At 34.9% G+C, this 14,951-nt stretch overlaps 1 protein-coding gene, 1 long non-coding RNA gene and 1 pseudogene across 2 annotated transcripts in view; 2 read left to right on the top strand and 1 right to left on the bottom strand.

Annotated features, from left to right (window-relative positions):
• The window catches only part of LOC125105112 (uncharacterized), a 272,805-nt gene that overhangs the window by 30,104 nt on the left and 227,750 nt on the right, over positions 1-14,951 (top strand). The gene's annotated exons all lie outside the window — the stretch shown is intronic.
• LOC125105111 (microsomal glutathione S-transferase 1-like) lies at positions 7,224-8,102 on the bottom strand. Its single transcript, XM_047738230.1, has one exon. It carries the CDS (start codon positions 8,038-8,040, stop codon positions 7,573-7,575), a length of 468 nt encoding a protein of 155 aa, XP_047594186.1. The 5' UTR covers positions 8,041-8,102; the 3' UTR covers positions 7,224-7,572.
• LOC125105796 (uncharacterized) lies at positions 11,015-11,114 on the top strand (annotated as a pseudogene).

Here is a 14,951-nt window from a genome sequence, read left to right as displayed (position 1 = left end):
TATGTGTGTTTTAACTATGTGAAGACTAATACAGAAGCAGAGAACTCTATCACTTGAAGATACAATATTAACGAAATAATTAATGGAATAATACCATAAACAGGAAATTAATCTCTAATCTAAATGTGTTTAAGAAAAAATATTCTTAGGAAAAATGATACCCAGGACATAAAAGACCACATAACTGTTTTAATGAGTTGAGTTTTTTGGTGTTTTTTTTTTTTTTTTACAACTATTGGAAGAAGTTTAAGATAGGCTTTCACAACCACTTATTAAGAACTGTCAGGGAAATGGGGTGCCTGGGTGGCTCAGTGGGTTAAAGCCTCTGCCTTTGGCTCAGGTCATGATCCCAGGGTCCTGGGATCGAGCCCCGCATTGGGCTCTCTGCTCTGCAGGGAGCCTGCTTCCTCCTCTCTCTCTCTCTGCCTGCCTCTCTGGCTACTTGTGATCTCTGTCTGTCAAATAAGTAAATAAAATCTTAAAAAAAAAAAAAAACTATCAGGGAAAGAATCCTACTTCTTTTTTTCCCTCCTCAGGAAGAAAGGAACATTCTATAAGCTATCAGTAGTAAACCTAATCAAACTCTGAGATTATTCAGCAGATGGTTTATAAAACAAAACAAACAAAAAATGGTGTTTACTAAAAGTCACAATAGGCCTATCAACAAATTTCAACAGAAGTCAAATGGATTAAAAAGTACAATATGCTTTAACAGGTTATGGCTGTTTCTTTCTACTAGCATTTTTTCCATTTCTTTTCTTGTAAAAGAACCCTTACATTCTTTTGTGGAACCATCCCCACTCTACTCTTGGTCCTTGGTGTTGGTCAGGCATGGACTAGGTTTTGCAGTCAAAGAATTCCATCTCTCAGGCAAGCCAGTTGAATCGGTTAGACAACAAGCAGAGGCCTGGGATGTTTCTGCAACCATTTGCAAAAAGGAAAATCCCTTCTTCTGGCACTAAACTAGAGGAATATGAGTTTGTGTTCTTCTAGTGGCTATTTGTATCATGAGGAAAACATAACTGAGAATGTCACCAACAAAAGATAATTTCTAGGCTGAGAGAGGCAGATCTCTAACAGCAAGTTTTGATTATTTGGAATTTTCAGGTAAATGAAACACTGCTTTTACTTATGACACTTTGAGTTAGTTGGAACTTAGAGTTTTAATTCTGAAATTGATCCCTGAAAGTAGATTATTAAAATTGGAACACTTAAACTGTGGGCTAAGGTTATTTATTAACACAGAATGAGGGTTCTCCCAAACTTTGGTTGAAAAATGAGTGATAACTGTTATAAAGTAGGAAAAGTACTTATACTGCCATGTTCAGGCAGATTCACTTGGTTGTCAGATTTTTACTTCTCTGAGACTAGCTTGGAAATTCTGTAGAGAAATGGCAGTATTTCTAGAATGTGTCAACTGTTTTGTGTGTGTGCGTGCGTGTGTGTGCGCATGTCTCTCTTTCAATAAGTTCCTCCAAGAAAGAGACTAGTTTCTTCTAAACAGTCTCTCTGAAAACAGAAGGAATAAATAGAACCTAAGGTAGAAAAGCTTTTGGTGCCTGCAGCTAATGACACTGGTTGGCTAAGAATCTGATATTCCTCAGTTTGACATGACTGTAAATCTTAGTATCGTGCCCCAAGCTAGAGTTTGTGGTAGAAAACACAGCAAAGGAAGTTGAGAAGCAAAAGAGAGATAGGATCAAAACCCTGGTGAAAACACTTTCCTCCCCCATGGAGCTAAGTTTTTCAATTTCTGTCTCACAAGCATAAAAATAACTCCCATTGTAGAGTACAATCCACTGGGAAACAACCTTAAAGTAAGAACTGTATTAGTTGCATTGTTGCAGGAACAGTGGCCAAGATGGAGGCCATCATACCCAGTGCGAGGGAGATGGCGAGCACCAAAGCCTCTTGTAAAAAGATAGGAATTCCCAATCGACAGTCTAGATTCTAGAATTGTGACTGGACTAAGTCTCTAATTTTGGTTACTAGTCCATAAAGCTTTACATGTTTAACCATAGATTTCTGAACCATAAAGAACTTTGCCTAGTGAAGACCAAGAGACATGCTTATTACTCAGAAATCCTGTGCTCTGCGCCAATTTAACTGTGAGTGAATCTTACCTTAATGACTTAAGAGAAATTTTAATGGATGGATCAAAGGCTCAAATTCTCTGTCCTAAAGAGAAGTAAAGATGTTTCTCCCTGTAACCATCGTCTTCCAGGCCTGCAAAGTTGAATTTTCTCTACACATGGGCCTAATCTGTTTACTGCCTTAAGTGGTCTGAGAACCAACTGCAATTTAGGATTTATAATTATTCATAGAGTTAAAAAAATACCTCCTTAATGTAGAAGACTAAATGCAAGTTAAATATATATTTCATGGGAAGTAAAGGTACTATGAAACAATATAATTGGTCCTTGATTCTTTGTCTCAAACATTTTGGTCTTGATACATTTAAATAATCACACTTCAATTTCTTCCAAAGATGGAAGGCTGCTATTTGGAAACCCCAGATCCTAGGACTAAAGATGACCCAAATCTAAGAGAAAGTTGAAACTTGGAATCTGATGTACCTAAGATAGCAGAGCTAGGATTCAAAAAGCACCATATCTTTTTTCTTGTCCATGTATAATTTTCAAAAATTTAAAACATCTTCGAGATATAGAATAAAATGTTGAAATTAGTCAACTCATTATTGAAGGAACCAGGAAAACAGTAAATCAGAAATGGGAATTAGCAAAATAAGGATTATACAGTCTTTCCGAAAAGGCATTAAAAAAACTGAAATTGCTAGTCAGATACACAAATGGTTAATATTCTACAAGGCAATAGAACAATAATCTTTAGATATTATCCTTGATGCTGAACAGAAGTGTGCAAATGAACATGTAAACTTTCAGAACCTAGGTCTTTGCTTTATAGAAAACAATAAAGAGGGTACCTGGTTGGCCCAGTGAGTTAAGCATCTGCCTTAGGCTCAGCTCAGGATCCCAGGATCCTGGGAACAAGCCCTTTGTCAGGCTCCCTGCACCATGGGGAGTCTGTTTTTCACTTTGCCCCACCTCCCACTCACTCTCTCAATCTCTCTCTCAAATAATAAGTAAATAAAATCTTTAAAAAAACCAACAAAGATAAACACAAGCATATTTCCCTTGATTGAAGGCCAACAAATTATCCATGCTGCTCAATCTCCTGTTTTCACAAATTTTTAATGGAACACAGCCAGCCACATCCATTAATTTATGCCCTGTTTGGTGCTGAGTTGAGTAGGTGAAATATAGACTGTGTGGTTTGCGAAACCTAAACTACTCTAAGAAAAAGTTTGCCTGTCCTTGCCTTAGATATTTAAATAACAGTTAAATAAGTTTTAATAACAGTACTCTCTCATTCTGAAAAATTTCTAAACAGTCTTGATGACAAAAAGGTTCTTTTTATGTGTAGGTCTCCTTACTAACATAGGTTTAGCAAGACTTGCTAATTGACTATATAAGCCTCTTTAAGTGTATAGTGTCAAAGTAACTAAGTTTGGTTTGAAGAGAATCCATGAAGATAAAGTTCTTTTGTTCCTGTTGCCTTCAGGGGGCCAAAAGAAAAAAAAAAGGCACTTGTGAATTTAAATAATCTGTAAAATGCACTTTTCAGGCAACAAAGCTTATTGGACCCTACAATAAAATTCTCTTGGACATTCTGAAGGACCCTCAATAGGTTTCAAAATATAATTTTCGTAGAGTTGAAAAAGAACTATTGGGCAATTATCAAGTTAATATTTGCCAAAGCTATATCAATTCTATTAAGGAGAAAATACAGAAATGGTAAATCCGGTTCAAAGAAGAATGAAGTGTAATAATGGAAAATAAAATATTGAGGTTAATTGATAAATATAGATCTGGTTAATGTTTTACAAGTCAGTCATCTACAAACTTTGAAATCATTCTTATATGACAAAAATCTAAATTAACATGTAATTTCACAGTGTCTGGGCTCCAGTTGTACAATAAATAGCTAAACAAACCATGATGTAAATTGCCTTCAATTGTCCTGAATAATTCTAAGGCCAGCTTTTTAAACATCATCCTAGCATGATATTGAGAGGTCATATCCTCCTCCTACTGCCTTATTTCCAAATTTTGATTAATTTTCTTAATATCTAGTAGATACATGACACTGTACTGGTGCTAGAATAAAATAGTGGGCAAAACAGATATAGGTCTTGATTTTATGGAAATTATTATTGAGGAAACCTAACAAGCAAACAAATAATATCTGTAAATGTTTGTAAGTAGTACAGAGGTTTCTGACATAGGAAATGATGGTGAGAAAGAGAGGTGATGATATAAAGTGGTCAGGAAAAACCTTTTTAAAGGAATAAGCTATGGATAATAAAGACTAAAGTGAAGAGGAGGAAAAAGCTTTCAAGCTAGAGCAGCAACAGGTGCAACATATCTGAGAAGGGAAAGCATTTGGCATAGGCAAGAAACCAAAGTGTGATTCTATTTTCTTTTTATTTCTTTTTATTTTTTAACGAGGTGTGATTTTATTTTATTTTTTTTTTAAAGATTTTATTTATTTATTTGACAGAGATCACAAGTAGGCAGAGAAGCAGGCAGAGAGAGAGAGAGGAGGAAGCAGGCTCTCCACTGAGCAGAGAGCCTGACGTGGGGCTCGATCCTAGGACTCTAGGATCATGACCTGAGCCGAAAGCAGAGGCTTAACCCACCAAGCCACCCAGGTGCCCCACGAGGTGTGATTTTAAATGGCATAAATAAAACTGTCTGGATTTAAAAAAAAGAAACTGAATATATAGAATATGGAGGGTGCTTTTTTTAAAATCAGAAACTTACTTAGAAAATATAGAACTTTAGTAGATGATAAACTGAATATTATTTAGTTTGTATGGCAAAGCTGCCAAGCAAACTAAGGTAACCAGTCTGTATTTAAAAATACAAATAAAAATAAAAATAAGAAAATACATTTTTAATGAAGAAAGGAAATTACCAAATGATGGGAATTGAGCTAATTGATGAACTGGGTAAGAATGGAAATGTAAAATGGGAAGGAGACATTCATAGAAACCATATTATATTAGAAACACCAAAAGGAATTGTACATATATAGAAAGAGAGAAGACATAGTAGAGATGTAGTAGCTATCATTGGGAAAAGGTACTGTGTAGGAATATAATTAGATTGATTTTTAGATAGGATAGGAGTTTAGATAGGATAGAATTAGATAGGAGTATAATTAGATTGATTTTAGCTTCAAAATGTGGAATTAAACCTGTTGAGTGGAAGTTATAGCGAAGCTAATTGTAACAATGAGTTTCATTTAAAAAAATAAAAATTCTATCTTGTGTTATAGCAAGTTGAAAATTGCTCATTACCAGTTTTCAAGTTGAAGCTGAACAATAATGTTTCTTTTCTTGGGGAGGAATTCAAGGATAATACCCATTTCTGAATTGGTCAGGTCATGTATTTACATTTAGAAACTGCTTTAACTTAATTTCTCTTCTTTCTATTTCTGCACCTGGTGCCTCTTCCCACTCCTTCTTTTGTCCTCCTCCCTCTGTTGCTTATTAACAAACTGCTGTGTGGTGCTGCTAACAATGCAGCATTATGCATATATTTTTTCTTTACTTTATTCTAGAAAGTAAAGAACAATTGCATTTTTTCAGTGGTTATCTAATATTAGGATAAGAAAGGATCTCAAAGTTCATTTTTAATATACTTTAGTGTTTTATTTTTTCAGTGTTCCAAGATTCATTGTTTATAAACCACACGCAGTGCTCCATGCAATACATGCCTTCCTTAATACCCACCACCAGGCTTACCCATCTCCCCATCTCCCTCCCCTCCAAAACCCTCAGTTTTTTTTCTCAGAGCCCACAGTCTCTCATGGTTCATCTCCCCCTCCAATTTCCCCCAGGTCAAGATCTATAAAGAACTCCTCAAACTCAACACCCAAAAAACAGATAACCATGTCAAAAAATGGGCAGAAGACATGAACAGACATTTCTCCAAAGAAGACATACAAATGGCTAGCAGACACATGAAAAAATGTTCATCATCATTAGCCATCAGGGAAAGTAAAATCAAAACCACATTGAGATACTAACCTTATACCAGGTAGAATGGCCAAAATTAACAGGACAGGAAACAACAGATGTTGGAGAGGATGTGGAGAAAGGGGAACCCTCTTACGCTGTTGGTGGGAAAGTAAGTTGGTGCAGCCACTTTGGAAAACAGTGTGTAGATTCCTCAAAAAATTAAAAATAGAGCTACCCTATGACTCTGTAATTGCATACTGGGTAATTACCCCAAAGATACAGATATAGTAAAAATATATGTTAGTTTTTTTTTTTTTTTTTAGCAGTTTTAGTTTCAAAGCAAAACTGAGTAGAAGGCACAAAGATTTTTTTCATAAGTCCCTTGCCTCCCACTTATGCAGTCTCCCCCATTATCAACATTCCTCATCTAAGTGATAGACTTGTTATAATTGATGCATTGACACATTATTATCAAACAGTCTATAATTTATATTAGGGTTCATTGTTGGTGTTGTACATTCCATGGGTTTGGACAAATGTATGTAACACCTACTCATAATATCGTGCAGAGTAATTTCAATGCCCTAAAAATCCTCTGCTTGACTAATTGATCCCTTCCTCCCTCCTAATATCTGGAAACTACTGATCTTTTTACTGTCTACATAGTTTTGCCTTTTCCAGAATGTCATACAGTTAGAAGCATGCAGTATGTAGCCTTTTCTGATTGGCTTTGTTCACTTAATAATAGATGTTTTAAACTTTCTCCATGTTTGTCAGTGGATTGATAGCTCATTTTTAAAGAGGTGAATAATATTCCATTGTACAGATTACCAAAGTTTATTTATTCATACACCTACTGAAGGGTATTTTGGTTGCTTCCACACTTTGGCAATTATGAATAAGGCTGCTGTAAACATCCGTGTGTGCAGTTTTTTGTGGGGACATTAGTTGGCGACTCTTTGGTAAATACCAAAAAGCCCAACTGTTAGATCCTACAATAAGAGTAAGTTTCCAAGAAACAGCCAAATTGTCTTCCAAAGTATCTTTACCATTTTTCATTCCTACTGACAATGTAAGGAATTCCTGTTGTCCCACATACTTGCCAGCTTTTGGTGTTGTCAGTGTTCTGGATTTTGGTCATTGTAATAAGTCTGTGATGGTATCTTTGTTTTTTTTTTTTTAATTCTTTATTTCATACATCCAATTCAGCAATGTTGCAATATAGATTTATCACACATGTATTCACCCTTTTTGTAGATTTTAAATATTAAATGTAGAATGAATGTTACAAATTATAATCAGAATTTACAACAAGATACATAAAGAAGAAGCCAAAAGACTTAAGAATTAGGTGAAATTTTTAGTACAAATATAAAACAAGAATAAAGGGTATTGGTGATGTTAACATTCAGACTGATTGCCCCATCTTAATCTCTCTGCTCCCCTTCCACATAGAATCTAAAAAAGCATTCATTATAAATTGGAGGTACAGAATTCTCGGAAAATAATGAGTTGTATGATTCTCTTTACAAGTACAATCGGCTTTTCAGCAACCTGTAAGCCATTGAAAAAGTAACTCCATATCCAACAAAGAAAGCCAAAGCCCGATTTGGCTGGGGAAGAGGTGTCAGATACGCGATCGTGTGGTAGATCTGGGCTCCAACAAAGAGTCTGAAGTGCGGGATGGCTGTAGAAAGGTCTGGACCACTCAAGGAATACAGAAGGCCAATACTAAGAAATGGCACAATATTTTCAAGGTCATTCAGGTGAGCTCTCCGTACACGTTCCACTCTGTCATCTGTCCGAAGATACTTTTTGGCATTTTCTCCTTTGCCAAAGCCAGCACAGTCTTCTGGGTTAGCAAAAACCTTTCTTGTTAATCTATAGAATGCAGTTGCAGTACTCATAAACATCATTTTTGAAAGAATAATCGTTGTATAGGAAGTAAAGGCCATGAATACTTCATTCTCCATTAGCTCGGTGAGGTCCACCATTTTTTCAATTGTGGTCTGGAATCAGGGTACAGGAACTCAACTCCCTTTCAGAGGCGACGGACTGAAAAGCCAGCGTTTAGCAGCTAAAGGGAGCAGAGAAGTTTCACGCCTGCTGGTATCTTTGTTTTAATTTGCATTACCCAGATGACATGACTTAGACCATATTTTTGTGCACTTATTTGCCATCTATATGTCTTCCTTAATGAGATGTCTGTAAAGATCTTCGGATTTTTAAATTGTGTAATATTCCTTTTTAAAAATAAAATTCAAAGTGTATAATACAATGTGTTGATATAATAGTGAAATGAATACTATAGTCAAGCTAATTAACATATTCCTTTCCTTACATAGTTAGTTTGTGTGTGTGTATGGTAAGATCATCTGAAATCTACTTCTAGCAAATTTCTAGTATATAATTCAATATTATTAACTATACTTATCAGCTGCCCACTGGATCTCTAGAACTTATTTGTCCTATATAATAGCAACTTTGTACATTTTGACTAACATGTCCCTGTTCCCACACCTCCCTATCCATAGAGATCAGTGTTTTACTTTGTTTCTATGAATTTGAGTTTGTTAGATTTTGGATATAGGTGAATTCATGTGGTATTTTTCTTAATGTGTGTGCTTATTTCATTTAGAAAAACATTCCCCGGGTTCATCCATGTTATTGTCAATTACAAGATAATTTTCATTTTTAAGGCTGAAAAATATCCCAGTGCTTGTATATGTCTGTGTATATTTACAATTTCTTTATTCATTCATCATCAGATGCTTAAATCGTTTATGTCTTGGCTATTGTGGATAATGCTGTAGTGAACATGATTGGGTTGCTTGTTTTCTAAAGGAGGAGTTTTAGGAGTTCTTTATATATTTTAGATTACAGTGCTTTATCAGATTTTGTTTTCAAATATTTTCTTCTGTGACTTTTCTTTTAATACTCTATTGTCTTTTACAAAAGAGTTTTTAATTTTAATGAAGTCCAGCATTTCAATTATTTCTTTTATTGATCATACATTTTGTGTTGTATCTAAAAATACCTAAAGTCATTTGTTTTTCTCCTATGTTATCTTCCAACAGTTTCATAGTTTCACATGTTATATTTAGGTCTGTGATCCATTTTGAGTTAGTTTTGGTGAAGAGTGTAAAATCTTTGTCTAGATTTGTTTAAATCCCACTTGGTCATGGTATATAATTCTTCATACTTTGCTGAATTTGATTTGTTAATATTTTGTTGAGAAACTTGTATCTGTGTTCATGAGAGATACTAGTCTATAGTTTTCTTGTAATATATTTATCTGGTTTTGGTGTCACAATAATTCTGGTCTCATAAAATTAGTTAGGAACTATTCCTGTTTCTTCTATCTTTCTGGAGCAAATTGTAGAGAATAGGTATAATTTCTTCCTTAAATGTCAGGTAAAATCCACCAATGAGGGGTGCCTGGGTGGCTCAGTGGGTTAAAGCCTCTGCCTTTGACTTGGGTCATGATCTTGGGATACTGGGATAGAGCCCTTCATCTGTGCTTTGCTCAGCAGGGAGCCTTCTCCCCCACCCCACCCCCCGCCTGCCTCTCTGCCTACTTGTGATCTCTGTCAAATAAATAAATAAAATCGTAAAAAAAAAAAAAAAAAAAAAAACAAAGCAAAAAAGTTCACCAGTGAACTCATCTGGGTCTGGTGCTTTCTATTTTAGAAGTTTACTTACTGTTTGTTCAATTTGTTTAATAGACAAGAAAGAGCTTGTAAAAGAGATTTGTTCAGGCATATTCAGATTGTCTGTTCTTGTGTGAATTTTGACTAATTGTGTCTTGCAAGGAATTGGTCCATTTCATCTAAGTTATTACATTTATGGGCATAGAGTTTACAGTATTTATTTATGCCCTTTTAATTTCTATGGGATCCATAGTGATGTCTCTTCTTTCCTTAGATATTAGTAGTTTGTGTACTATCTGTCTTCTAAGTTACCATGGCTAGAGCCTTACAGATTTTACTCATCTTTTCAAAGAACCAGACTTTGATTTTGTTTATTTGTCTCTATTGATTTTATGTGTTCAATTTCATTGATTTGTGTTCTAAATTCTCCTAATATTCTTTCAGAAAAGGTTAATTGAGTTTTGGCATATGCTTGATAATCTTTCAAGCTCCAAAAAATGAGTAATGAAACAGACAAAATCACACACCCACTTTTTTTTTAAACCAAATATAACCTATCATTTGCCATCTCAAAAATGAGTTGGAGTGTCCTATTTTAGATATTATTGTAACGAATTCCTGCAAAGTAAAGCCTTGGTATCTCTGTATGTATTAGGAAACATTTGGGGAGCAAATACATACTTTTTGATGACACTAAAGCATTAATAAATTCTATATCCTTCTAAAAATTTAGCACTATTATCATTTGAATAATAACTCTTTTACCTTCTTACATTTTACTATTTCAGAATATTAGGCAACATCTTAATTTCAAGATGCTTAACAGTAATACATTTAGTAATATAACTTGAATATTTCTATATTTGCCCTATGAAGTAAACATCCTGTACAATACCTATTACCCATATTTTTTGAAAACCAAAACCATACTTTTTAACCTACTTGTAAAGTAGGTGGCATTATCTACTCAGAATCTGTTTAATGGTATGTGTATTAGTGACTTATTTTAGTCTCTTTCTGCCAGCATATCTTAGCTTACTGTATATTAGGTATATGTTCTATACTTCTATATTGCAGTCTTCAGTCTTTAAAATAATATCAAACTGAAAGTTACCATAAAGACTATTTAAGGAATCAATTTCTAGTCTGATATTTAAAGCTCAACTAATTTGGTGGTCAACTTGTTCTCTCTGCTAACATGATCAAAATAAAAATTACTTCAAATGTTAAAATATACATAAAAAACTTTCTACAAGTGTTTTTGTTTTTAGTCTTTCCACACAGTATATAGAGATTTATATTACAAAGAGAATATTATACTTGCTTTAGCAGTACAATACTAAATTGGAAAGATAGAGAGATTAGCATGGTCCCTGTGCAAGCATGACATGCAAATTTGTGAAGTGTTCCATATTAAAAAAAAATTTAAAAAGAGGCACCTCTAAATGTTTTGAAACCATTATACCATGAGAAAAATCAATTCAGATGAAAACTGATTTTATGATCAACGCTTAAGGGATTATTTTTTATTAGTTCAATGTATTCACTAAAGAATTTAAAAAAAAATGTTTCAGAGACCAATGTAACATTTATCTCTGCTTTTTCTTTCTTTTTTTTGTTTTCTAATGCAATTGATTTGGAATGGTGAATTTTGTTACATTTGAGGTCTGATACACCGGGCTGAGCTTTGTCTAAGATCCTCATTCGTAGTGTGGATTTTGAGTGAACATTTTGATGGCTAAGAAGTGCTTGAGATATTTTTACTCATTTGGCCAGACCTACTTGTGAGAAGCATAATACGTTTTTTCCAGGTGACTGGTAAGATTGCAGAGTGCAGTTAGAAACATTTATTGTAGACATTGGCCTAAAGGGTGAACTCTCAGACATTCTTTGACCTACATTTTTTTTTTTTAAAGAATCAGTTTCTTTCTTTTTTTTTTTTTTTTTTTTTTTTTTTTTTTTTTTTTTTTTGGTCAGAGAGAGAGAAAGAGCAAGTGAGCACAAGCAGGGAGAGCAGCAGGCAGAGGGAGAAGCAGGCTCCCCACTGAGAAGGGAGCCTGATGTGGGGCTCAATCCCAGGATCCTGGGATCATGACCCCAGATGAAGGCAGCTGCTTAATGACTGAGCTACTCAGGTGTCCCTCTTTGACCTATCTTCAAGCAAGAAATCACACAAAAATTTGTTGATCATTGGGATAATGGAATTTAAAGTCTAGGGGTACCTAATTACACTACAATGTTAATTATGAATATTTGTTATCAGATGCATTTTACATAATCATTACTCCTTAGGCTCAGAAACATCAGAGAATACAAAATACTGTTTTAAATTTTTTCTAGTGATCATTTTCTACCCTTTGTCCTAATGCTATAAGGTGTCAGATTTGACTTACTCAATATGTTAATTCAATATAAATTCCCTCTGTGGATTATATTTCTTTCATGTTCAGAGCAAAACTATGCTTCTCAGACAACTAGGTCTCTTTTTAATTCTTTTATTTCACCTCATATGTCAAAATTATAATGAAGATATATGGTATTATATCTCCTGTACCATCCCTCTGGGTCATATCAAGTTATGACTATCTGTGTGATTAGGTTACTGATGTTACTGGGCACATCCTGCTTATTCTGCTAATTTCTTTAGACACATTCTCTCAAAGAGAAAGAGCAGACCAGATCTTCTGCACTTAACATCTTTGAGGAATTTTTTTGTATTCTCCCATAAAATTGTTTTAAAAGAAGATTTATCCACTTTTGAATCTTTTAAGTATAAATTAACAGTTACAAAAATTTTTGAACAGATATATAGTGCTTTTAATCATGATTATGAAATGATTATATAACACATACAGGAAATAGTATGTGTCATGTTGTCAAACAACAAAAAATATTAAATGGGTAAAAACCAGGATTCGTGTTATGAACACCATCATGAGTACACATAAAAGGAATATATATTGTCTAATTTTGCTAAGTAGTAATGTGTAATTCAACTCAGTTAAATTATACTATAAGAAAATATTATAAGATAAGCAATCATTAATTGAATCACAGGACATGAATGAATTATTTACGTATTCCAAATGAATAACAAATAGACATTATTTCCTATAGATTGTTTGGTCTTTACAAAAATTGCAATCAACTGCCTTTAGTCCTAGACCCTGAAATGGCAATTTGCTTAGAGGAAATTTATTGGGAGGTCCTCTCAGTATCAAAACCTATACTATAGATTGAATGTTTGTGACCCCTAAATTCATACACTGAAATCCTAACCCTGAAGGTGATGGTATTAGGAAGTGGAATTTTTGAAGGTGAGTTTTTTATGAGGGTAGACCCCTAATTGTTGGGATTACTACCCCTGTAAAAGAGATCCCAGACTGGTGTGAGGTGGTATCTCATTGTGGGTTTGATTTGTATTTCTCCAATGCCAAGTGATGTTGACCACATTTTCATGTGTCTGTTGGCCATTTGGATGTCTTCTTTGCAAAAATGTCTGTTCAAGTCTTCTGCCCATTTCTTGATTAGATTATTTGTTGCTTGGGTGTTGAGTTTGATGGGTTCATTAGAGATTTTGGATATGGGCCCTTTATCTGATATGTCATTTCCAAACATCATCTCCCATTCTGTCGGTTGTGTTTTGATTTTGTTGACTGTTTCCTTTGCTGTGCAAAAGCTTTTGATTTTGGGGCACTGGGTGGCTCAGTGGGTTAAGCCTCTGCCTTTGGCTCAGGTCAAGATCTCAGGATCCTGGGATCGAGCCCTGCATCGGGCTTTCTGCTCAGCAGGGAGCCTGCTTCCCCGCCTCTCTTTCTGCCTACTTATGATCTCTGTCAAATAAATAAAAAAATTCTTAAAAAAAAAAAAGCTTTTGATCTTGATGAAGTCCTAGTAGTTCATTTTTGCCCTTGCTTCCCTTGCCTTTGGCAATATGTCTAGGAAGAAGTTGCTGTGGCTGAGGTCAAAGAGGTTGCTGCCTTTGTTCTCCTCAAGGATTTTGATGGATTCCTCTCTCACATTGAGGTCTTTCATCCACCTTGAATCTATTTTTGTGTATGGTGTAAGGAAATGGTCCAGTTTCATTCTTCTGCATGTGGCTATCCTATTTTCCCAACACCATTTGTTGAAGAGGATGTCTTTTTTTTCCATTAGATATTCTTTTCTTGCTTTGTTGAAGATTAGTTAGCCATAGAGTTGAGGGTCCTTTTCTGGGTTGTCTATTCTCTTCCATTGATCTATGTGTCTGTTTTTGTGCCAGTACCATACTTGTCTTGATGACTGCAGCTTTGTAATATAGCTGGAATTGTGATGCCAACAGAATTGGTTTTCTTTTTCAACATTCCTCTGGCTTTTTGGAGTCTTTTCTGGTTCCATATAAATTATAGGATTATTAATTTCATTTCTGTGAGATACCACCTTACACCAGTCAGAATGGCTAAAATTAACCAGTCAGGAAATGACAGATGTTGGTGAGGATGTGCAGAAAGGGGAACCTTCCTATACTGTTGGTGAGAATGCAAGCTGGTGTAGCCACTCTGGAAAACAGTATAGAGGTTCCTCAAAAAGTTGAAAATAGAGCTACCCTATGACCCAGCAATCACACTACTGGGCATTTACCTTCAAGATACAAATGTAGTGATCCGAAGGGGCACCTGCACCCCAATGTTTATACCAGCAATATTCACAATAGCCAAACTATGGAAAGAGCCCAGATATCCATCAACAGATGAATGGATAAAGAAGATGTAGTGTGTGTGTGTGTGTGTGTGCATATACATATATATATATATATCTTAAATATATCTTATGTATGTATGTATATGCACACACACACACACACATTGGAATATTACACAGCCATCAAAAAATGAAAACTTGCCATTTGCAATGACATGGATGGAACTAGAGGGTATTATGCTAAGTGAAATAAGTCAATCAGAGAAAAACAATTATCATATGGTTTCGCTGATATGTGGAATTTGAGAAGCAAGGCAGAGGATCATAGGTAAAGAGAGGGAAAAATGAAGCAAGACAAAACCAGAGAGGGAGGCAAGCCATAAAGACCCTTAATCTCAGGAAGCAAACTGAAGGTTGCTGGAGTGGAGGGGGAATGGGATAGGATGATGGAGTGATGGGCATTGGAAAGGCAGATGTTGTGGGGAACACTGTGTATTGTGTAAGAGTGATGAATCACAGACCTGTACCCCTGAAACAAATAATACATTATATGTTAATCATAATAAAAAAGAAAG

Source organism: Lutra lutra, chromosome 7 (genome assembly GCF_902655055.1).
Source record: "Lutra lutra chromosome 7, mLutLut1.2, whole genome shotgun sequence".
Classification (NCBI taxonomy): Eukaryota; Metazoa; Chordata; class Mammalia; order Carnivora; family Mustelidae; genus Lutra; species Lutra lutra.
This window is presented reverse-complemented; position numbering and strand designations above follow the sequence as displayed.

Bases quoted from the DNA above. Each gene is read 5' to 3' on its own strand.
- LOC125105111 (XM_047738230.1), bottom strand. From the start codon at position 8,040: ATGGTGGACCTCACCGAGCTAATGGAGAATGAAGTATTCATGGCCTTT.